This window comes from Lissotriton helveticus, chromosome 2_1 (genome assembly GCF_964261635.1).
Source record: "Lissotriton helveticus chromosome 2_1, aLisHel1.1, whole genome shotgun sequence".
Classification (NCBI taxonomy): domain Eukaryota; kingdom Metazoa; phylum Chordata; class Amphibia; order Caudata; family Salamandridae; genus Lissotriton; species Lissotriton helveticus.
In genome coordinates this window covers 1,226,406,050-1,226,431,214 of record NC_136059.1, presented here as the reverse complement: position 1 = coordinate 1,226,431,214, position 25,165 = coordinate 1,226,406,050, and the positions used below count along the sequence as shown (strand labels likewise).

At 45.0% G+C, this 25,165-nt stretch overlaps 1 protein-coding gene across 1 annotated transcript in view; it reads right to left on the bottom strand.

Annotated features, from left to right (window-relative positions):
- The window catches only part of HERC3 (HECT and RLD domain containing E3 ubiquitin protein ligase 3), a 604,132-nt gene that overhangs the window by 125,732 nt on the left and 453,235 nt on the right, over positions 1 to 25,165 (bottom strand). The window contains exon 21 of the mRNA XM_078676105.1: positions 22,913 to 23,079. Within this exon, the coding sequence (XP_078532231.1) occupies positions 22,913 to 23,079 (167 nt within the window). The remainder of the gene's footprint in view (positions 1 to 22,912; positions 23,080 to 25,165) is intronic.

Here is a 25,165-nt window from a genome sequence, read left to right as displayed (position 1 = left end):
ATACCATTAACTTACCAGGAACATCATGATTGGTTCCAAGGTGCCCTCCCACATGCACTTCTAAATGGAAGACTGGGCCCCTCTCAGTAATGAAGAGGCAACCTGGTCAGTCTCCGCAGGCTATATTCCTTCCTTAGCTGCATACAAATGCATTAAACCAACGTGAAATACAAGCTCTCTTAAGCCACTTGGTTAGGCTGTATCAACATCTAGTGCGGTACATTATGCGCCCCTTAACTAGTAACCTAGCAAGGACTCCTCAAGTTGCACTGTTAGCTGTGCCTGCAATTAATCCAGTTACTATTAATGCCATTATGGGTAAAATCCCTGCCAAATGTGATGAAATTCCGTTTCGGATTGCACAAAAAACAAATCAGCTTGAAAGAGTGCTTTTCAATAAGGGACCCCAAGATAAATTTAGAATTCTCACTATGAATCTTCCACTTGGTATGGTTCCCAAAGTTGAGGAGTGTAATACATGGGGTGTACTGTATTTGCTGCCATTTACCCATTACTAAGGGTACTCCTTCAATTGCAGCTTTTCCTGAAGTCCAAAACAGAGTCAGGCTGAACATGGAGGCAGCCTTGCTAAAGATTTGGGTAATGTAATGAAGCTCACTGGCAACTTTGCCACTGTGCAGGCCCGGACTGGCCGTTACGGGAACCGGGCAATCCCCCGGTGCACCGCAAGGGTGGGGGCAAAAACGGCCCTGTAACAAAATCGGCCGAAAACCGGCCCTGGCAACGAGCGCGGTCGCACCCCCCAACCCCCCCCCCCCCCCCTAGCACTTTGCCAGGGCCGGTTTTGGTTCTCAGTCCGGCCCCCTGCCACTGTGTTCTGCATTATTTTAAGTAATATTGAAGAAGAGGCAGCTTCTTTGCTGATATGCCAATGGCTCACTTTTGTTCCCACTGAAAATCAGAAACGCGAGCTACCTAAAATAATTTCTGAATCCTATACATCTATAGGTCATGATAGTTTGGAAACCAGGCCTTATAAGCCACAACTTAAAAGCAAATCTGATGCAGATACTGCCAAGTTTTAGCGCTCCATCCATCATCTCCTTGTGTTTGCTTTGTTCTACCTGCGTTGGCAGGGTATGCCCAGACATGGTTCCCTTGCTCACTTTGCAACTGGATTCAAGCTAGCTTGGGTGTTACCCTGAAACTGGTCCCAGGGTGCTTGTTTCCAGTCCAGGGAAGACCTGACTTGGCAGTTGGGGCTGGACTGTTCCCTTGAAGAACAGGGTCAAGACTGATTTGCACATGGCTGGGTCTGACCTGGGGTGGCGAAGTGAGCTAAAGAACGATGACAGATTAAACCCAGATCTGTGACTCGGGCGAGTGTCTGAAAAGTTTCAGCGCTCTGTCCATCATCTCCTTGTGTTTGCAATACTGCCAAGCAGACACCTGAGTCTTTTAAAAAGCACTGGGATAAAAATAAAGACAGAGCTCAAACTAAAACACCGACTGGTCCTCCAGAACCAAAGTCTTCCAAAAAATATTACAATCTACTTAACCGTGAAACAATTAAACAGCCTGATAGGTATCAGTATTCTTGTTCCTTGCAGGGCTCTACAGACAAGCAGTAAGAGAGAGGGCGATGAGGTGAATGCAGACAGGATGAGTATGAGAAACCGCAAAACAGACTCACACCGCTCTTCTGATCTCATCATAAAAAAAGAACACAAACTTCAACAAAAACAAAAAAGGAAAATATATTCACATGCCTTTTCTTTGTGAGAGCTTGGGCATACAAAAGTAATTAGAAAAAGGGTTATATCTGTTTCCACAAATTCATTGGGAATCAGAATGCTCATTTTTGAGGTTGCCAACATCTTTAACTCTGGAAGGTTAGGAGTTTAGATATGGTACTATGAGTTAGTCAAACCAACATTTACTGATGATATGACTCGGCCTCTATATTGTGAAATTTTGTTGACATAATCAAAGTCCTACTAAATTTGTTTGAATCATATAACAACACCTGGGAGAGGAGACTACCGAACCTCCTTGGGTGAAATCTACTTAGTCTCCCCTAACTGTGGTACTGCGCTCTCCCATGAGCGGGTGCTAGGGCTTACATGTGGTGTGCATGGAGACAGAGTGCAGCTAGAACAGCATCCTCTGCTAGGACACGCTACAAGCAGCACATGATGATAATTTCTTGCGTATTTTATGGCTATTCTGAAAACACTATCAATGGAGCAGTCTCTAGGATAACACCTCGGAAACCCCACAGCAGTTTTCCCCACTGTATGATTTATAAGAACAGCAGACAGCCAGGCCTGAGACAAGACAGAAGTCTGATAAAAACAGGTTTTGTAACTTGGCAGCTCTCACTACAGAACTGCCTGCAGAAACACGTATCTAAGTTCAGCGTACCCGACTTGGGTAAGGTCCAATCCCCATCCTCTTTAATTGTGTCCTGCTAAGGCCTATATGGAAATTACAGGAAGTTTGAACCATCCCTCTATGAAAACATGTTTTTCTTTTGCCTTGGAGCAAGCTTTGGCAGCTTGACCTAGCTATCCTCGAAGACTGAAGTGCACAAAAGCCTAGAGTGCTATAGTAACATAGGCTGTGGGACACCAGTGGTAATGATAGCACTGGCTTCTAAACCTTCGAGTAACCAATGACTCCTGCAGAGTGAAGGCCCCACATGAACAGAGTGCAGAAAGGAAATATGAGCATGCCTTTCCAAAATGAATTTGGATACACCACCCCATTGGCTAGGTTAGCTATCCATTTCCTCGGAATTACTCGTACAAGTGCTGCAGTCATTGATCAACTGCTACGCCAATTTATGTAAAATAGACTGGAAAGGATACATTGCTTCCCTGTAGTCCTAGTTCCCTTCCAGGGGAATCCTAATCATAGTCATAAGAATGGAATGGCCATGCATGCATGCATGCATGGTTGAATACTGATCATAGTCGTAAGCATTGAATGGCCATGCCTGCGTGCATGCATATTATATATATATATATATTTTTTTTTATTACAACCTTTTCTAATCAGGCATTTTAAGTAAAAACAATCTAACAATAACTGGCACATTTTAAAAACAAATCAAGTTCTTGACAGATATCTACATGATACATCGCAAATAACATTTAGGAGAAGTAAATCACTCAAGAATGACTTGAGTCATAATCTTGTGACTTCACAGAGGATTAGTGCCCACATGGGAAATACAGGCGGATTTATGTGTTGTATGAGATGCAAGGCGTGGGTTAACTGCATTAACTGTACTAAGATCAAGGTACCTAACAGTAAGCGAGAATATACAATCAAAGGGAGCTTTGACTGTAATACAGAGTTCTGTATTTATTGTCTCATTTGTCCCTGTGGCAAGTATTACTTAGGGAGCACCATACATAAAGCAAAGAAGAGAGTGTTGGAACATAAGCGAGTACTAAAACGGAATGATAAACCCCATCCAGTGGCTCGTCGTTTTAAGGAATCAGATTATCAGAACAAGAAGTTTTTGACTTTTGTAGTAATGGATTCAGTAAAACCTCACGAAAGGGGAGGAGATAGAGAACCCCAACTCAGGGTCCTTGAATCCAAATTTATAATAGACTTTGAGACATTGACACCTACCTACAGGTTGAAATGCAAGTGAGGAACTATCTGTACATTTGGGGTAGACAAAACCTGTTATAGGCACGAAGATCTTTTGAGTATGAGATTTACTGCATGGAACATGCAGTATGCCAGAGTAGATAGCACTATCTGAAGTGTGGTATGAAAAGCTTTTTAGCTTTCTGCTTTTTAACATAGTTTTTAACTTTATCTCTTTAGAGTTTTGTATAAAGAATAGTAATGTGTTTTTTAGGTGAACTTGCCCATTAGCTTTATTTCTAATGTATATGTATTTCATTTTGCACACACATGTACTGAGGTTATGGAGAGCAGCAGGATGAGCACCAAACTTGTATCAGTGGGATCATCTTTTCAGCCAAAGTAAGGAACCGTGACTTCGTAAGCTCACTTGGCAAACAGCATTAAAATGCATGGCGGTAGACATACAAGAACTTGCAGTATTCAAGGACTAAGAAAATTGTTACGTACTCTCTGGCATGTATACCCCGACATGTTACTGCGAATATTGTGATAAGTTGGCCTACTGTGCAATGATACGATATATTTTCTTTAAAATATAAGCCCATGTGGACTAGATGGTAGGGTGAGGAATCATGAGTAGATAGTGGGACTGATTGACAAGAGGGTGATGTACTGTTAGTATTAAAGCCAAAATTAATAAATACTTATTGTAATTCTAATGGGAGAATACAAAAGCCATACTGACAATATGCTGCTAGACGATTAATGAATTTATCATTGAATCAGATCCCCTGCCTAGCGACTGGTGTATCACAAATAACAGTGATTGACAGTTTTGTTGTTTTTTCTGCATTTTTTAATATAAACTGCATAATAGTTTTGCAAATACAATCATGGAGAACGGTACAATACAGTAAATGATACATGGCATGTTATGTATTCTCACTGTTTCTCATCATCTGAGAATTGTATAGTATACAGAACAAGATGGCAATGATTGTGTCGTGTTACTCTTGCACTGAGCGCTTTAGTAGTCCTCTGTCAATGTTTATGGCTGGATGTGTATGTAATCAAAAAAGACAGCTCTCGATCTATTTTCACTGAAAAAAACAAAACGTTACAGGGGCGTTATAGTTCATCTCAAATTTCACTCGTAAAAAAACAAACACTGCAGTTATAGTTACCTGAGCTAACAATAACTTATGCCCCTGCAATGCACTGCTTATGACCTCACATATTACATCACTCATGACCTGACCAGTGACATCACTGATGACATCACCTACTGAACTTCTTTCTTGTGGAGTGCACTTGCTTGCTATCCTTATCTGGAGGGTCTGATGAGGAAGAGGCCACATAATGCGTCTTGCGCGCAGCAGCTATTATGACTGAATCTGGCTGAGGATCAACTGCTTTTAGAGAAGCCGGAATCAAGAAAAGTTGCATCGTTGGCTCCAAAATTCCTGGGACAAAAGGTAATAATGGTCTTTACACCACTCTATGATGTAGAGTTTTGAAGATTATTGATGACGAGGTTGTAGGCGCAGGAATATCAATATTCAGTTTTGATGTGCCTCATCAGAACTTCATTGAATATTGTAATGTCCCCTATCTGGGACACGCTTGCTGGCAGTGTGTCTGGGAGAGAAATCCCTCAATGAGGATCGAGAAGTGGGAGGACCAGGAGGGTGTTCTACATCTCCTATGCCGTGACCTGGAGCTATGAGATCTTCTAGATCTGGGGGCAGATCTGGCTCTAGCAGACTTTGACCTTGATCTACGCCTTTCTGGGACCGTGACGTAGCCACACGTCTCTCCGGTAGTGTTGATGGAGAGTCCAGGGTGAATGCAGGTGGAGAAATTTGTTTAGGCAATGATGTATGCGGGTTAACCCTGGATGGGGAGTACGCATGTGAGAAGTCAGAGTCCAGACTATGAGGTACATGATCTATCCACTTGAACACGCTTTACAGCCAACCTGGAGAGAGATTCAGTGGTATCTCAGTAGGAGGTCTGATGTACATGGCCTTGGTTCCACTGATACAGATGGTAAAAGCTGTACCTCTGATGACATCGAACGACTTTTTGATGTTGAGCGCACTCAAGAAGTAGACTGTGCTTTTGCCGTCTGCTGTTACTTTTCCGGCTCTTTTGGCATCAGTTTGTTCTGGACTTCAATGAACGCTGTGTATCCTTTGACAGCGTAACATCCTTCGATGTCAAAGGGCATCTCGACATCAACAGCCGATGTCTTCAGGTTGTCAACGGCGATGAGTAAGTTGCAGCCGCTGAGTGCCTCAACGGCGATCTTACAGCCGAGAGCACTTTAACGGCATTATAGGTCTCAACATCTACTGACGATGTGGCTTGGACGTCAACGGAATCCTTGCTGGCGTTGTGTGCCTCGAAGGCGAGTATGTTCCCACGTCACTATCGATGTCGACTTTGAAGGCAAACAAACCAGTATTTTCTCAGATTTCGACATCCTACCTCGCAAAGTCGATTGGGTTTGCTGATGGCTCTCATGAGATATTCCTCTGTGGACCGTTTTAGGATGAGAGGAGGGCTCTTTGGAGGAAGATTGAGAATCCCGAAGGCTTCCTGAAAATCCTATAATTCCTCTCTCCTGAAGTCCATGCTGCCTTATTTTCTCTCTGTCTTTCAGGATTCGCCTGGACAGCTTCTGGCAATGAGGAAAAGAGTCTAGAGGTGATACAGACTAAGTGAGAATCAGTCTGCACCTTCTTTTTTCCACAAGAGGGGCAGTCCACAAAAAGTGAAGGCATGATTGACAGAAAACAATATATATTTCCTGTCAGAAAAACTGTACTCTAGATACTGAGATCTTTCAGATAAAGATGTAAACTGGAGTTTTTTTTAAGAACATTTTCTGACATTAACTGCGGAGTCAATGAGGGAGATCGGTCGATAACAACTGGGATCCCCTCTATTTCCTTTTTTAAAAAATAGGTACTATTACAGACTCAGACCACGTGTTAGGTAGACCTGATTGACGGGCCTTATTAAAAACATTATACAATATTTTAGACCATGTCTTAACATCAGATTTAAAGAGATTGGCTGGCACGCCGTCCGGTCCCAGGGCCTTATTACTCGTCATCTGATTTATGGCCACTGACACTTCTAACTCTGAAAAAGCTACGGTATACTCCTCAATCTTGAAACCGGAATTGACACAAACATCTTCACCTTCATATACTAGTTTAAAATGATTATGCCAGGCCTGCTCCTGGATACCACAATCAAGCTGACTATTAAAGGAATCTTGAAAGAAGGGCTTATTAACCACTTCCCAGAATTTGGCACTATTTTTGATGACATCAGTGGATTAAAGCTCATTCCAAGTCTCATTTCTAATCTCCTTTTTTCGGTTTGTTAAGGCCAATTTGTAGGTTTTCCTTAATACTACTATGGTGGGCTTATCCGATGGATTCGATTTTAAAGCAGCCAACAGTGGGCTACTGAACAATTGTGGTCAAACCATCTTTCCCCTAATATATCCTGACCTTTACATGGCCGTTTGAGATCCGAATTTTGGAATAAGCCACAAGAACATCCTCATCCCTAGCACTTTTATTCATGCAAATAGACATCTTATGACCTGCCGTAACTAATAAATTAGCATGGAAATCCTGGGGTACCACCCAACACCATTTAATTCTACGGGCTTGGTCTGTGGACCATATATCTAATTTACCCACCACTCTATTCGTTTTTTCTAGTTTCTTAAAGTCATCCGCCAAGGTCAGAGTGACAGGATTATGGTCACTAAACGTGGACCAGGTTACAGTGTAGCCACTGACCCTAGTGGTCAACGCTGCGCTGATAAAAATATAATCAATAGTTGACCCAATAGCCTTGCCCTTAAAGGTTGGAACTGTTAAGCCCCCATCAGTTGACTTCGGATAAATCAAACCATTTTCTGCCACCAATTCCTCCAGGTAGACTCCCTGTGATGAATGTTCAAAGTGGATATCTTCTTGGTCTACCGGGCCTAAACTATCCCAGACATGGCAGTTTTCAATACAACAATGTACATTAAAATCACCCAAGACAATAACCGAATAAGATTTAGTACTTTTCTCACTATATAATTTGAGAAAATATTGTAGACTGCCCAATGTTCATTTATAAAAACTATCATAAGAATTATAAAAATGTACAATGAGAAGAGTACGAGCATCAGTGGACACAATTTGTACTGCCAAACAATAAGGTGAGCCTGTCTCCAATTTGGTGTGAGTGCCAGCAATTTTCAAGGAAATCAGGGTCAATAACCCACCCTTCGCCCTCCCCATAGAGGGGGCTGTTGCTGGTAACAAATAAGTTGTATAACCGCCCAGGCAGAACAGGTTATTGGTATCCCAGGTTTCCTGTAACCCAATAATGTCGGACTCAGACAAGCCCGTCACCTAACATCATCTGACTTATTCTTTAGTCCCGCAATGTTCCAGCTGAGTATCTTCGTGCCTGCGTGAGTTTTCCTAATAGGGGGAACCTGACACTAGTGTTTCCTTGTTAGAGGCCGACCTACTATATATAATAGTCTTTGTTGGTATTGAGGGGCCCAGTCAATCTATCTCCTCTAGACTTGTAAGTGTCTCAAATCTATTATGGGTAGGCACAGTAAACTCATAGGTACCCTGGGTTTGTGTTCTGTCTGTTGGCTCAACCCTTCCTCTTACCGTTAGTGATGTTTTCGGTAAAAGAACCCTAAGGATAAGATACTGATACCAACCCCACTTAGATTCCTACTTCCAGCCCTCTCTAGAATCAATTTGACAATTTGCAGGGATCCAAAATTTAATATCACGCAGTTGCCTCTACTAGTTTTAACAGAATTCCCTATCCAGGCAATCCTGTGTGTCATTTTAAATTCTGTGAATAGACAACTGCCAAGCCCTGTTAAGTTATTCAGATGATGGAGGGCTTTATTCCTAAGGGAAGCCCAATGTTCCTCCACTCCAGGTTGCAGTGGGGGTACATTTGACAAAATGACAGTGTATGGAGTGGCCTCAGGAGGTAAATTAAACTGATTAACTCTATTTTGTCGATAGTGGGCTCCCTGGTCCGCTCCTATATGTGGATCATCACTTAAATCAGGCTTTCGCCTCTTATTAGCTTGTGGGACATGCTTATTACCTCTCGCTACTGGAGAAACGTGAATACCAGTGTTGCAGCCTATACCAGACACAACAGGCGGCTGATTTGGTGTGATAGCTAGTTCCCCAGTCTGACTAGTGGGTCCATTAAGCCCTCCACTAGGTGGAATGAATTGAGGTGAAAGAAGCCGATTCTCTATTTTGCTCAGTCTTAATTTTTCTTCAAATGTTGCTCCTATTCGATCTTCCAGGTCGCATGGCACCTGCCGAAGATAAACCTGTGAGTTCGCGCTTATTGGGCTAGGTGTGCTTGGGGTAACAACCTCTTGCACACAGACTTTCCGTCCACGGGTACCTCTAGTTTTTGGCACCTTGCTGGCCTGATGTGAGGTAGCTGGAATGCCGCCGGCTTTCCTTTTTTTCCGCTATAACAGTAACAGCATCCTCCCCTTTTTTTTGCATGAACTAATCGTCGCTGGCGGGTTAAGACTTTGGAGGGAGAAGGATGAATAAGGGCGGAAGTCCCTACAACATAGGATGAGTCATCTAACGCTGCAGCCGGTAATACAATTGCCGGTTGCTGCTGTGTCTGAACCTCATGGACATCTAGTGTTTCTCTTGTTTCTGCTGTGTCTGGTATCAGCAAGGGGCCAAATAGGGGAGCTCCAGCAGAAGCCCGGTTAAGGTCTAACGGCAATCTCTTTTGGGTCAACTCTATTTCATGAATTAGTACCGATTCGGCCCTTATGAGGAAGGCATCAAGAGTGCCCACCACCCCTGATCGCCCTATTCCCTTTGAAAGGCCCTTTCTCATTGCTGACAATTATTCTGTTCACAGGGGTCAACAAAAAGTACAGCACTTCTTAAAGTTCAAGTTCAAATACACTAACCCAGGTCCTTAGGAAAAGCGATAATCTTGATGAAAAAGGAGTGGCCCAGCCCAGCCTCTTCCAGCCGCTGACAGGTGTGGCCGGTCCCGCCCTTGGCCCGGGCTTCCCCTGGGCAGCGCGCGTCCCGCGCTGCGGGAGGGCCAAGCCGGTTATGAGGGCCTCAGTCGCCCTCCAGCAGCGTCACTTTCCCTGCGCCTCGCAGGGGCTTCTGGGGATTGTGGCCTTTGCTGGCCCCACTACACGCCGCGCCGTTCCCCGCACGGCTTGTAATGGCGTCCCCGGGCTCCTGGCAGGATACAGAGGTGCAAGGTCCCCACAGTACCAGGTATTGCAAGGATTGTCCCTGGCTATTCGACTGACCAGGAGCTGCACCCCTCCCACCCCACACCCCCAGCACCTTGAGCCCCTCATGGGTGAGTAGTGCGCTTTATAAACCCCTTGATTGATTGATGTTGTCGAGTGTATGTTGAGCCAATTCCCACTCATGGCAGGTTGTTTTTAGTCTGCTTAAGGTGTCCGCTATGGTGTTCTGGTTTCCTGGCACATACTCAGCGGTTAATGATACCTTGTGATGTATTGTCCATATCCAGATAAGTTGAGCTTTCTGGGATAGAAGTCAAGATCTTGTGCCTCACTGCTTGTTTATGTAGTGCCTTGGTGTAGTGTTGTCTGTTCGTACAAGCACCGATGAGTTTCAAATACTGGGCAGGAAGGCTTGCAGAGCAAGGAACACTGCTCTTAATTCGAGGAGGTTGATGTGAAGGCTCCGTTGGGATGTGGCTATTTGCCACTGACCTGGAGCTCCTGAAGGTAAGCTCTCCAGGTGTCCAAGGAAGCAGCAATTGTTATTACTAAAGGAGAGGCTTGAGGTGGGAATGGTAGGCCCAGTGACGAATGACGAGGTTACGTCCTTCAAACGAGTGATGAAATCATGAATGGAGTTACCTGAATTATGTAGTTGAATGTTCCCTTGACTTGCACCCACTGGATGTCTAAAGCTTTCTACAGTGGATGCATGTGTAGGGTTCTGTGAAAATGCATTGTTGCGTCATATCCTTAGCCAACCACAGAACATTCCTCATATGCGCTATCTCTTGCTGCATTCTTGCATGCCTTTCGCAGCCCCGCCAAGTACCACACATCAGGCTTAGACTAACACATTTTAGTGTGGTGGTCTGCATCACCACACTAAAATACATTAATCACACATTTGTAGTGCCTTGACTACACCTGCGTGCTGTGAGGGAGAGCTGGAACTGCAGCTGCAAAGTGCACGTCATGTGCACTATTGCAGTAGATAATGCTGTCCACCCTGCCAAGAATTTGGGCCCCACTGAATAATGTGCTGAACTCGTCCGATGTATTTTCAAACACCAGGACACTTTCAGCAGCACCTGCACGTTGTCTGATTTCCATCTGCAACAAGTATCAACATGCAGGATGGACAGGGCTTTCTTATTTAAGACTACTGCTGTGCCCATAACAAAGGCGGAATATGAGGGGTCATCTCGCCTCCTTTTGTACCGCTTTTGGCCGCCATAAGTGTGGCAGGGTATGCTCGGACGTGAGTCCCTTGCTCACTTTGCCACTGGATTCAAGCAAGCCGGGCTGAAGACAGCTGGAATGCCAGAAACCGGTCCTCGGAAGCTTGTTTCCGGTCCAGGGAAGACATGGCTTGGCAGTTCGGGCTGGACTGTTCCCATGAGGCACAGGGTCAGACTGATTTGCATATAGCCATGTCTGAACTGGGGTGGCAGAGTGGGCTAAAGGACGGTGATGGATTAAACCCAGATCTTTTGACTGGGTGTGAGTGTTTGATTGTTTCAGATGCTCCGTCCATCACCACCCCCTTTTGTACCGTGCCCATAACAAAGGTGGAATTTGAGGGGTCATCTCGCCTCCTTTTGTTCGAGTCTTTTGGCTGGGGGCAGTCAGGAGCCTCACACCTGACACAAATGAAGCGGAGGTGAAACAAAGGCTCAAACCTTGTTAGTTAGTCACACTGCGCTTTACATCAACACGTGCATATTACATGTACAATAAATTATTTAAGTTTGTCAATGAATGTACAGGATGTGTTACATAAAACTGGGGAATTGCAAGGTGTAGAAGTCACAAATAACCTTTCATAGCTCACTGTTCTATTATCCTTGCAATGTGCTCAAACATACACATGGTAGACTTGCTAAAAATATATGTAAAGGCTTCCGATCTGATATCACTTCTTGTGATGCCACTTCCAGTAAAGTTGTGGCTCGTTATGCCACTTTCTATGATGTCCCTTCTTGTGTTGCCATTTCCTGTAACGCCATGGCTTGTGATGCCACTTTCTATGATGTCACTTCTTGTGATGTCACTTCCTGTAAAGTCGTGGCTTGTGATGCCACTTTCTGTGATGCCACTTCCTGAAAAGTCGTGGCTTGTGATGCCACTTTCTATTATGTCAATTCCTGTGATGCCATGTGTGATGTCAATTCCTGTTATGCCATGTTTGATGTTGCGCGCATGATTTCACACGCCATGACGTCACTAGCATACGGCCTAACTAGGTTAGCCCCCCCACTTCTTTTTTTTAGGACTTGTGCGCTAATTGCACTGAACTTTGGAAATTGTCACACATAGCAAACTGAAACCTTGGCAGCTATGTGTAGTCCATTTTCTGTTTGTGTGAAATATCCCTGTTTTTGGCTTTAAAATTCTGGTCGCCCTATTTATCATCAAAAGGCACACAGCAAGCCTAACAGCACTTCTTAATCCCTAATATGTATTAGGGATTGTGAAAGCGCATGTTGTGCTGTTAGGCTTGCTGCGTGCCTTTTGTTTAATAGAGGGCAGCAGGTTATGTGCCTTTTTGAGTGTTCAAGTTCATTGCAGCTCCGGACATGCTTACACTTGGGGCTGCATTTAACATAAAAACTTTCAAAAAGGCACACAAACTGCTGCGCTCTGTTAAAAAAAAGCATGCAGCAAGCCCAACAGCACGACAATCACTAATACATATTAGTGATTGTGAAAGCACACGTTGCGCTGTTAGGCTTGTTGCATGCCTTTTAGTAATAGAGCGCGGCAAATTGCGTGCCTTGCACGACGTGTGCTTTCACAATAACTAATATATGTTAATGTTTGTGAAAGCACACGTCGCGATTTTAGGCTTGCTGCATGCCTTTTCTTGATAGAGCGCGGGGGGCAGATGGTCTGCTTTTCTTCAAGTATACATATTAATCACAGTGCCCATCATGCTTCTACAGAGCGCTGCGATTAACCTGAATACTTGCCTCTGGTGGTGTGTGCGCCTCAAGGAAGTCACTGGGCGCTCAGATTCACAAACTTGAAGGGAACAGTGCTCGGAACTGATAGTGACTGCTGGCTACCGTGAACCGGAAGAATTTTCTATGTTTTTGGTGTATGGTATATGGAAATCATTCTTTTAAGAAAAGGGGGACCCTGCATAATAAATAACTTGCCAAGAGCAGGGAACAACAACTAGTTTTGAAAACATTCTTAAGCAAGAAATGTTACACATAGATTTGCGGGCATTACGGATATTAACTTAACATGTAAATATACATTAAACAAGAAACTATGATCAACAATAGACAATGAGCCAAATGATCTGTTCCAAATTACAAAAATACTTGTATTTTTTATACAATATTACAAAAGTTGACTGAAGCTACAATGTCATTGAAAAGTTTGTTAAACAGCTGTTTAGAAGTTGTCCTTAAAGTTCATTGATACATAATTGAATATCAAAAAAGAATACATTCCTTGTCAAACATGATCATGAATCATATTGCAAAAGGCTTAAAGATGTAGTTATATATATGCAAGTATATGAAAATATGCATCCTGGAGATCCAGGATGACATGTGATCGTTCTCATTGAAGAGATGCAATATATCTTGGATGGTAATCATGCAGAATGATTTCTTAAGTCCAGAATTAGCCTCCACTGCTTTGATTTCTTGTGAATCAAGAAGAAACGCGAGGAGAAACCTTTCCCTCTTTGACCGAATGGTACTCTTTCGATGGCCCCCTTCTTTAGATTAGTAACAACCTCTAACTTTAGAAGGTGTTTCTGAGGGATAGGTTAAGCAGGGGTTTTATGAATTCTAAAGAATGTTGGAGATCATTGGAAAACTATCGGCCTATTGAGCAGGAAATGAAGTAGCCGGCAGTTGGGGGAAGTCATTGTTGTCTTGTTTGCCCTGCCATACTATTTTTCCTTTGAAAGAAGACTTGTAGGCATCCATAGGAGGTTGACTATGGTGGCACTGGGGCCGAAATTGTTGGCTGGAGGAAGTGTATGCAGGATATCGATACTGTTGGTATCCCCCTCTATAAGATGGATGCCCCTTTCCTCGAGCGCCACAAAAAGGCAGTTTCCTATACTGTAAAGTCCCGAGGGACTTGGCTGTATCCGTCTGCCTTTATTGCTTGCAGAGCCTCATCCACACGTTTTCCAAATAATGCTTCGCCGTTGTATGGCAAGTCTAATATTTTGGTTTGCACTTCTGGCCTGAATAAAGTCACCATAAGCCAGCCCGTACGTCTCAAAACTGCTGCCCCAGCCAGCTGCCTAAATACAGTGGAAGCAATGTCCATCACACAGTCCATTATTGCTGAGGCGGAACACTCGCCTTCCATCAATATTTTCTTTACTTCCTCCTTGACCGCTTCCGGAAGATTGTCAAGATATGCCGCAATATCAGACCACATCCGCCTATTATATCAGCCTAGCAACGTCAGGCAATTAGATGTTCTGACTGTGAGCGCTGACATAGTTGAGAAACGCTTGCCGATATTACAGCCTTCTACCCTCCTTGTCCGCGGGTGCTGAAATGGGTGCCACGGGATTTTTTGATCTTCGCAGTGCCGCTTGTGAAATAAAAGAGTCTGGTTTTGGGTGACCTGTGAGGCAGGCAGGCGCATCCTCTAGCTTCTTGTATGTTTTATTCAGCCTTGGTAACACTGGTGGTACTGTAGCTGGATTGTGCATAATCTTTAAACCTTGGTCTAAAATGAACAAGTTACTTCGCTTTTGTAACAATGCATCTGTAACAGACCTATTTAATTATAGATTCCTTACCTTTAGAACTAACTCCAGGCGTCAGACTGGATCCGGAGATTTTTTCTTTAGCAGTACCTCTGCGCGTCGGTATGTGGCGTCAGTTGACTCTGTGTCCGTCGTTGTGCTCGCCGGATGAAGTTGCTAGTCTATTTAGACGCCGCGCCTGCGTGCTAAAGTCAGTTCTGACACGACTTTCCAAGCCGGAAGCGCAGAGCATGGGCGAGACACTGATCACTGGTGCACATAACTAGGGCCCTGGAAGGAAGTCCCTATCCCTAGAAATCAGTTCGCAGAACGGGGAGGATGGGCAGGGCGGTAAGGAATCTATAACTACATATGTCTTTTACAGATACATCGTTATTGGAGGTAAGTAACTTGTTCATCTGAAACAGACTGTAGTTATAGATTCCTTACATTTATAATAGATATCCCAGCAATGCCAACCCTGGAAGTGGGTCTGCTAACTAAGTTCACACCAGAAAGTCCTGGACTTGGCTGTCTAGGCAATAGTGTTTAGTAAACATGTGCAGGGACGCCTACGTGGCTGCCTGACAGATGTCAATGAGTGGGACTCCACGTCCCAAGGCAGTAGTAGCTACCGTAACCCTGGTGGAGTGGGCACACAGGCTCACTGGAGCTTCTTTTCTTGCTAGGGAATAGCATAACTTGATGCATAGGAGACCCCACCGAGAGATGGTACATTTTTACACCGCCCGACCTTTCTTAGCGCCTACATATCCAACAAAGAGTTGATCGTCCACCCGGAAATCCTTTGTACGGTCGAGATAGAAACACACAGCATGTTTGGGGTCCTGACGGTGGAGTCTCTCCTCCTCCTTGGCAGGGTGCAGAGGTGGGAAAAAGGTGGGAAAAGTGATGGTCTGTCCTGTATAGAAAGAGGTAACCACTTTGGGATGAAAAGAGGACTTTGTATGAAGGACCACTTTGTCTGGATGAACAGCGAGAAAAGGTGGTTTGGAAGATAAAGCTTGAAGCTCACTCACTCTGCGGGCAGAGGTGATGACAACAAGGAAAGCTGTCTTCAGTGTGTGGAGCTGAAGAGGACAGTTGTGAAGAGGCTCGAAGGGAGCACGAATAAGCTATGTCAAGACCAGGTTCAAGTCCCACTGGGGCATTATGAACGGAGCAGGAGGAAAGAAATCTGTTTTAAATAGGGGACGTAAAAAGAGTAGGTTGGTCAGGAAGGTGAAGAAAGGCAGTTATGGCCGAAAGGTAGCCTTTGAGAGTGCCCAGAGCAGAGCCCTGCTGGGCCAAAGAGAGAATGAATAACAGTACCTACGAAAGAGGGGCAGAAAGGGGATCCACAGCCTTTGCTGCACACCATGCCACAACTCTAGTCCATTTACAGGTGCATACTGTTTTAGTGGAGGGGTGCCTGGCTGCCAAGATGACATTACAACCTTCGGGACGACAGTCGTAAGCTGTCAACTGTTGCTGCTCAATCTCCACGCAAGAAGGTGGAGGCTGGACAGGTTCAAGTGGAGGAATGTCCCTGGCAACTGCGGCAGAAGATCCTCCCGAAGAGGCAGTCTGATCGGAGGATCGATGGCCATGCTCCAGAGCTCGGGGTACCAGACTCTTCGTGCCCAGTCCGGAGCCACAAGAATGACTTGGGCCCGGTCACGCTGGATCTTCAGCACTCTGGGCAGAAGTGGTACAGGCGGAAAGGCATATAGGAGGCCCCAATTTCATTTGTGACGAAAAGTGTCACCAAGCGAGTGCCGCCTTGGAAAATCAAACGTGCAGAATTGCTGCCATTGCGCATTCTCTTCGGTTGCGAACAGATCTAACCAAGGCTCTCCCCACTGCTGAAAGAGACCTTGCACCACCTCCGAGTGAAGACGCCATTTATGATCCATCATGCACCGACGGCTGAGCTCCTCCGCCCTGTCACTCAAAGAACCTGCCAGGTATTGAACCACCAGGGATATGCCCTGATGTTCCAGCCATGCCCAAAGGCGAAGAGCCTCTTGACATAGGGTCCACTACCCCACACCGCCCAGTTTGTTGCAGTAGCACATGGCGGGGGTGTTGTCCGTGAACACCTGCACTACTCTTCCTTTGAAAGAAGGGAGGAATGCCTTCAGTGCAAGAAGGATTGCTCGGAGCTCCAAAAGGCTTATATGGAAACCGGACTCTGCCAAGAATGGAGACCTCTGATCTGCGCCTCTCCCAGGTGGCCGCCCCATCCCAGGAGTGACGCATCCGTCACTGCTGTGAACTCTAGTGCTAGGGAAGGGAGAGGGATTTTCAGCGGACTCAATCCTGGTCTGTGAGCCACCACTGCAAATGACGTGCAGTCCCGAGATCAGCAGCCTCAGAGTTAATCTCACCGAAATCCGGGTTAGAGGCTGAAACATCGGTATCATAGCCCGAATATCCAGGACTCGATGCATGGGAGGATAAGCTCGAAACTGCGTTGTATCCAGAACTGCCCAGATGAAAAGGAGCTTCTGAGAGGGAGTCAGGTGTGACTATGGCATGTTGATAGAGAACACCAGTGAATGCAGGAGGTCTGCCGTAGTCTGGAGGTGGGAGACCACAGCTTTGGGCGAGTCCGCCTTCCACAGCCAGTCATCAAGATAGGGGAAGAATGGAACCCCTGATCTGCGCGACCATCACCATCACTTTCGTGAACACTTAAGGGGTGCTGGTAAGGACAAAGGGGTGCACGGTAAACTGAAAATGCTCGTGGCCTACCGTGAACCGCAGGTAATGCCTGTGGGCTGGCAGGTCGGGGATATGAAAATATGCGTCCTGCAAGTCCAACGCTACCATCAAGTCTCCGGGGTCGAGGGCAAACAGGACCTGAGCCAATGTGAGCATTTTGAACTTCTCCTTCCGAAGGAAGCAGTTGAGGGCCCTGAGGTATAAGATAGGACGCAGGCCTTTGTTCTTCTTGGATACCAGAAAGTAGTGGGAGTAGCAACCACAACCTACGTCTGCCACAGGGACCCTTTCGATAGCTCCCTTGGCCTAGAGAGCTGTAACTTCCTAGCGGTGAAGGGCCAAGTGATCCTCCGACATGCGATGGAAGGATGGTGGCATGGAGGGAGGGTTAGTCTCGAAGTGGAGAGAGTAGCCCCTTCGGACTATCTGCAAAGCCCACCTGTCCGACGTGATGTTCTGCCAGTGGGGAGGTGATGGCGAATCCTGCCCCCCACTGGCCTCTTGTGGCCCTGAAACGTCAGCCTAGGAGGATTTGGAGGCTGCTGCAGGGGGGTTATGGGTGGACGGGCCCAAACCCTGGCCCCCAGACCTGTGTTGCTGGGTCCCACGTCCGCAGCCACGCATAGGCTGGGAAGCTTGCATAACCCGGTGGCTAGACTGGGTCGAACGTGGTGGGGCGCCCCTTCCGTAGCGACGAAAGGGGCGAAAGGCAGACTGCTTGGGTTGAGGCCCAAGGACCTGGCCATGGCCCTAGAATCCATGAAACACTCTAGCGCAGAGTCCGTTTTGTCAACGAACAGGCAACAGCCACCAAAGGGCATTTCCAGAAGGGTGGATTGGACATCCCCAGAGAAACCAGATGTCCTCTACCAGGCGTAGCACCTAAAGGCTACTGACGTGGAAACCGTTCTGCCCAGAGAGTCGGTGGTATCCAGCCCACATCTAATGGCTGTGTCTCGACCCTCTGCCAATACGTGGGTGAGAAAGGCCCGGGTTTCTTCGGGGCACTGTGGCAGCACTTACGCAACCGTATCCCACACTGTATGGGTATAAAGACCCAAGAGGCATGCAGGGTTCACCGACCGCAGTGCTAAGCTGGCGGAAGAAAACATTTTCTTCCCAAGGTGGTCCAGCTTCTTGGATTCCCTATCTGGGGGAGCAGTAGGAAATGCACCCTTAGACGACGAGGCTTGGACCATCAAGCTCTCAGGGGTCAGATGTTAGGAGAGGAAAAGTGGGTCACCCTGCCGGGTGGTGGCGTTGGGCAATCCTCCTGTCCACAGGAACCCCTGTGCGGGGCTTGGACCAAGTGCCCAGAAGGACGTCAGTGAGGGTTTCATTAAAAGGCAGAAGGGGCTACGAAGAGGCCGCTGATTGTTGAAGCACCTCTGTCAGGAGGTTAGTCCTGACTGCCATGGTAGGAAGCTCCAGGCTCAAGGCCTAAGCCACCCTACGCATTACCACTGCATATGAAGCTCCCTCCTCCATAACCACGGTAGAGGGATAGAGCATTCCAAGGTCTGGAGAGGTATCCAAACCACTGGCATCACCCAGTTCCTCTTGCCAGTCCGGCTCGTCAAGCTGGTCAGGCAAAGGGTCCACAGACCCCTTCCAGTCCTCCTCACCTTCCTCTGGTTGGCATTCAGGCCTGAAAGGAACACCCAGAATGAACAGAGGCACGAAAATACCTTCCGGCGCCGGTACCGACATCGGTCCGTCACGTGTCGGGGGCTTAGTCACTGGAATCAAAGTCGGGGAAAGTACTGCGAGGTCGACCAGTGTCTATCAGGATCCAAGCCTGGATCCTCGGGGGCCTTCTGGTGCCGCCGGCATCGAAGGCCCAGGGCCCTCAGCTGAATCCACAGGGCCTGAAGGCGCACCGGCGGAGTCGGGCTGTCCAACGATGCCGTGAAGTGCTTCGGAAAAAGCTTGAAGCTGGGCAAGGGACGCCTCGGGAAAAGGAGGGAAATGCAGAGCCGTTCCAGAAGAAGGCTCCGAAGACGGAGCTGGAGAGCGACAACGCTTAGGATCCCTCATCGCATCAGCCGATGGACGGGGAGAAGGAGAAGAGCGACGGTGCTTTTTCACCTTCTTCTTATGCTTTGACTTACCAGAGGAGTGTGAACACTTTGATGACGGATGGAGATTTCGCGACCGGTCCCAAGACCTTCCTCTCGACCGGGACCTCGAGCGACGCGGAACACACTGCCGGGCCTCCAAGAGCTTTCGGGACCGCTCCTGCAAAGAGTTTGGATTCATTGCCCAGCAGTCAAAGCACGACTTTGGGTCGTGGTCGTGCTCCAGGCACAAGAGGCACACGAGGTGGGGGTCCGCAACAGACATCAGGTGGTTACAGGCCTCGCACGGCTTGAATCCGGTTCGGCGATGTGGCATCCCTCATGCACCAGGAGTCGAAGACTCAAAAAGAGGTAGAGAAAAAGGTTAGTCAAAAAATGACTAAGGGGCAAGCTAAGCTCTCTCCAGCTCTGCGCTATACTGGCGCGGAGAAAGAAATAATTGATGTCAGTGCGCAGGGGCGGCGTCTAAATAGACACCGCAACGTCATCCCGGCGAGCACGATGCAGACGATGGATGTGGAGTCGACTGACGCCACCTACCGATGTGCAGGGGTACTGCTAAAGAAAAATCTCTGGATCCAGTCTGACACCTGGGAGTAATTCTAAAGGCAAGGAATCTATAACTACAGTCTCTTTCAGATGTAAGCAATAATGGGCACAGATCTTACTTATTGTCTGAAAGGCTCTTTAAAATCATAAAGAAAGCAGTCTTGCTGATGCATGGGCGTTGGTAACTCAAAACGTCTGGCTGCTCTCTCAAAGAGGTTGTGGAAACCTCGTAAATCCTCTGGAGGAGAATCTGTTTGAGGTGGAGACGGCGACGAAGGTGGTGGCAGAATGTAATCATCCCATTCATCTTGTTCATGTAAATTTCACCTTCTTCTCTCTTCTCCTCAGAAGAGGATGGTTGTTGAATAGGCACTTCCTGTGACGAGTGGCGCATTACCAGAGATATCTGTGCAGGAGGTGGAGTTGGTGGTTGAACCTGTACTGTAGGTGATGGAGGGACTGTTTTGGGAGTGTCATCTACAGAGTCGTCATCATCTAAAAGATGTGAAGGCAACAATAATTATACTTGGCTTGAGGTGTTCAAGATGGTGTCAACCTTTTGTGGCTTATTTTCTGTATAAAACAGATTTTTTTCTGTCTTCGTCATCTGAGTTGTCAGAGTTTTTTTTATTAACAATGCTGGATCCACTGTTGACGGGTTAGGTGTTATCGATGAGGAGTCTTCAGTGAACAAACTTTTGTGAAAGTGCCGTCGATGATGGCGGTGAAGCTGGAGTTGATGATGAGGTCGTAAGTGAAAGGTTCTCCGTTGGCGCAGGAATTTTTCGTCAACGATGGTTTTGAGGAGAAGGTAATTTTTACAGTTGACGACAGTGGCGCCTGACTTGTGGACAATGACGCTAACGAGGAGAATCCCGCCAAATACACCATTATATTTGTGACAGTAGGGGCCGTTGACGCGTCTGAAACAGAAGAGGATCTCTTCCTCATCGATTTTGTCGATGAGCCATCCGTCGGCGGAGCAGAACTTTGTTTCTTAAAAGTGTGTCTCACTTTAGGTGGTGAAGTAGGAGGCTCTGAAGCCCTTTTCTGAAGGGATTCTGAGGAAGAACGTGCCTTTTTCTTGTCTTGCTGCTGCTTATGAGGTAACTTGGAAGGAGCATCATGTCCATGGATCCCGCAGAGATTTTCTTAGACTTCTTTTAAGGTGGTTCCTGAGACCTACAGGGTCATCTAGAGGTCTCTTAAGAGGCGTTTTAACAGAAGACCTTGAAGAGGCATTCCTCTTTTTATCTCTGCTTTTGAGTTTATGCAGCCTCAAGAGAAGCTTTGCTTCTCGGTCTTTGTAGAGAACGTGCAACATACCAAACAGCACTTGGTTTTATGGTTCGGATAAAGACAATATAGACAGTCTTTATGAGGGTCGTTGAAGTGTAATCTCTTCTTCCTGCAAGTACCACAAGCTCTGAAGAGGCCTTTTGTAGGTGTCTTTGACATAATGGACGTCAGTTTGCTTCACCTTAAAACAGAATACAGATCTGTAAAGTATATCTTTTAAACCAGAATAAGAAAAGTCTGTCAACAATCTTTCTGAAGATCTTTGAGGAAAAAACATGAGCAGAGCTCAGTGGAGACTCCCTAGCAAGACGTGGTAGAAAGTCTGAGAGACTGGAGCTTCTCTCAGGAAGGTTCTACAGAGTGGTGTCATCTGATTGGTTGTCTTCTAAGGTCAAACCTTATTTGAATAATGACTAGTATATGTTACTTAACCAAGAGACCCAAGGCCTGCAGGTTCTAGGTCTATTAGGACAGTACTTTTCTGAGGTACTGGGTACTCCCATCTTGATGACGTGGAATGATTCAAGCATGTGAATCTATAAAAGATACAATACTGGAGTAAGTGTGGGTTTCCTTATCTACTACTTGACTACTATCATGTTCACTAGCACGTATGGCAGGATAGTTGAATTTCCACTGGAACAAGGTATTCTTTAACCATTATATAAAAACACATGCACATTTTCTGTTTCGTAGTGACCCTTCTGTAAGAAAATACAAGTCAATCGCTGCCTTCTCAAATAAAAATGCAGATGAATGAATTGGTTGCTAGAGGTATAATTAGAGAAAAGCTTCAGGTGGCCACAAGTACATTTCAAATGAGTTGGGATTTTTTGGTAGATGTGTGCCAATTGGATAATTTAGACTGCACCTATTTCACAAAAGTTGCCCAAATGTTCACCAATTTCCTGAAATTGACCAAAATGTTTTTTGAAAATGTGTGAAGAAAATATCTGAAACTGAATTTGTTGGAAGAGAAATCTGCAGTAATTAACAATTCAATTTCTTGGAGTCTGTAGATTCACTTGGACATATCTGCAGGGATATTTTTGAGGAGAACTTAATTATGGACAAATTATTTACAAAATCAGATTTTCTTATGGGCTTTTCAGCATAAATGTTGAACTTAGAATAATCCTCAGTAAAAATCATTATTATGATACATACAGTGAATTTTCATCATTGACTGCAAATAAAATCCACAAATTACATTGATGAGGAAAATATATTTCCAATTTATATTTTTTCACATGGCCAATTATGACACAAAAGTCACTTGCAAATGATAGGTCAACATTGGAGTAATTGAAAACAGTAGTTAAACTGCGCAATTCCGCAGAATTATGAACTTCTCAACATTTTATACATGAAATAAAAATGACCCCTGCTTTGCGATCTTGCACTTTCATTTATATTCATGCATTTCTACTGACCTGAAATAAACAGGTGAGGAAATATACGAGTATTGCATTAACAATATCAGTAGCGGAATACTTCAGTTTCTAAACTCTTCTGCCACCGCCAATGACCAGTGTACCATATCCTATGCATTACAATCTGTACATGTCCCTGCAGGTGAAAGCTTAAACTAATGAGCAAAAAGACTATAGGTTCCATGCAGCCTCCCTTTAGATGGTGTACCTTCCTTCCGTGGGGGAGAGCTCTTTCAAGTCTTCTAAATCAGGCAATGTATCCAAGAGTTTCTTGTAGAGGGCCAATGGGAAGTGCAGGTCCACTACAGTGAAGTTGTAGATTGCCAATCCACATATGATGCCAATCAAATGAAACCAGTTGTGCTCTACAAAACACTTCAAAAAAATTCAACAATTAGCACTGCAGTAATATGGCATAAAAAAATCAATGCAAAGGAAAGTAGGGTTAGACATGTCGCATGGTTGGATTGTTTTTCAATCAATTATTTACAAAGGATTACAATAGATAGCTGTGTTGTATAACAAATCCATAACAACAATATTGAGACAAGAAGTAAAGATTTAGTTATTGCCAAATAAGTAATAAAGAAGAATATGAGGTGGCTGATAAAGTTGTTAACTTGGCACACCTAAAAAGAAGATGTGTAAGGCAATAGGATATGAGAGTGTGAGGGAGAGAGAGAGCGAGAATGCATACAAGTATGTAATATTTGAAGTAAGAGTAGCATCTAAATTAAAAATTTGAAAGCTTTGGGAAGAGGCGATGTTTGTGTTCGTACCCAAAAGAGTTGTGCAAGAGACCTGACAGATGTTAAAGGAAAGGTATTACAGTCCTAAGGGGCTGGCCAGAGCAAACATCATTAGAGAGTGGGGAAGAGACAATGTGACACTGGGAGCAGAGTGTTACAGAGAAAGGTGGTGGAAGCAAATGTAGAAAATAGAATGAGGATGAGGTTTCTGGAACGTTTGGATAATGAGGGAGATCAATTCTGTTCATTATTATATTTTTAGAAACCAGGATTCAGGAAAGGTGAACTATTGACCTTTTACAACTGACACAACTACTGGTAAGTTCAAGATCTTGTATAATGAATAAAACATGAAGTAGATATTTCAAGTTATAATAATGTCAATCTTAGATGCAGGCGTGTTGACAGTGAGGAAATTGGCCCCTGCCTCTTGGGAGAACAGCCTGTTTGTTGGCTCTGGTCACAGGTACAAAAACAGTCATATAAATAAATGCAGGCCTACAGCAACGAGTGTGGTCATCTTTAACAAGGGTTTAGTCTTGGAAGGAGCCACCTCATTTTTGGTGATCAAAGTATTGCAATCTCAGAGAACTTCAAATCCTTACTATTTGCATCTCTCCTTTAACTCTACCATTAATTGTCATTTAGATCTCCTGGTGTGACTGGATCTCTGCGTAGCAGGTGTCTAGTAAAGATTACAGCGAATAGTAGAGGAGCAATACTGTTGATTCACTCCAGAAATCATGATTTTTAGTCTTCATATGGCCAAGTACCCTAGATGTATCTAGCGTAACGTCATTCTTGTTTGGAAAGTATATGTTCCGATAGAAAGAACCCAAAGGCCTTATTTAACCCTAGTCAAAAGTTTTCCCTCAGAAACCGATAGAAAGACTAGATATCAGTCTTTGACATGGGCCCTCTCCCAAAGACCGAGAGATTAGAGGCCGTCACTAACATAAAAACTCTTATGCGCTTATAGCATCCCAAGTGACAATCTTAATATACTGGTACAATAGGGCCTAAATCATCATCAGCAGATGTGAATAATACTGAATAGAGCCACAAACTACCAACCACAGTAAACGTAATGAATGTTATTCTAGATATTACATGAAAAATCACAGTGCTCAGATGAGACCCTGGAATTACATTAAAGCTTGCGGAACTGGATCAAAATTGTGTTGCCAAACAGCACGGAATGGATGGTGTACACATCTCTGTAGTGGCCATTTCTAACAACTATGTGAAACTGGCACAAATAAACAAATACTGGAAGATCAAAAGGCTGGCACATATGAAAAGCAGGGAGCAACAGAAAATGTATAATGCTGTCACAACATTTCAATACGAGGTATCAAGTTGTCAATCTGCTTTTTAAATCTTAAGTCTTATATCAATAACATTGTCCATGTTGCTGATGAAATAAAGATCAAGTTAAACCATTAAAACAGGGTTTTCCCACAATCTGAAAGAAACCAGATATTTCATGAGAGGTCCTAGAAGCGACTTTAGCAATAGAACCCAGTTTTGCAGGACCTTTCAGGTCTTAAACTCAGCAGATGCAGAAAGAAGTGAATATTCACCCAAGGTCAGTAGAATAACTTTACAAATTGAACTTTCCATTCAATATGATCTTTAAGCGCAATGGCACATTTACAAGGTTTGCATACATCCAAGGAAATAGCAATGAATAATGTGGAACTTCAGATGCT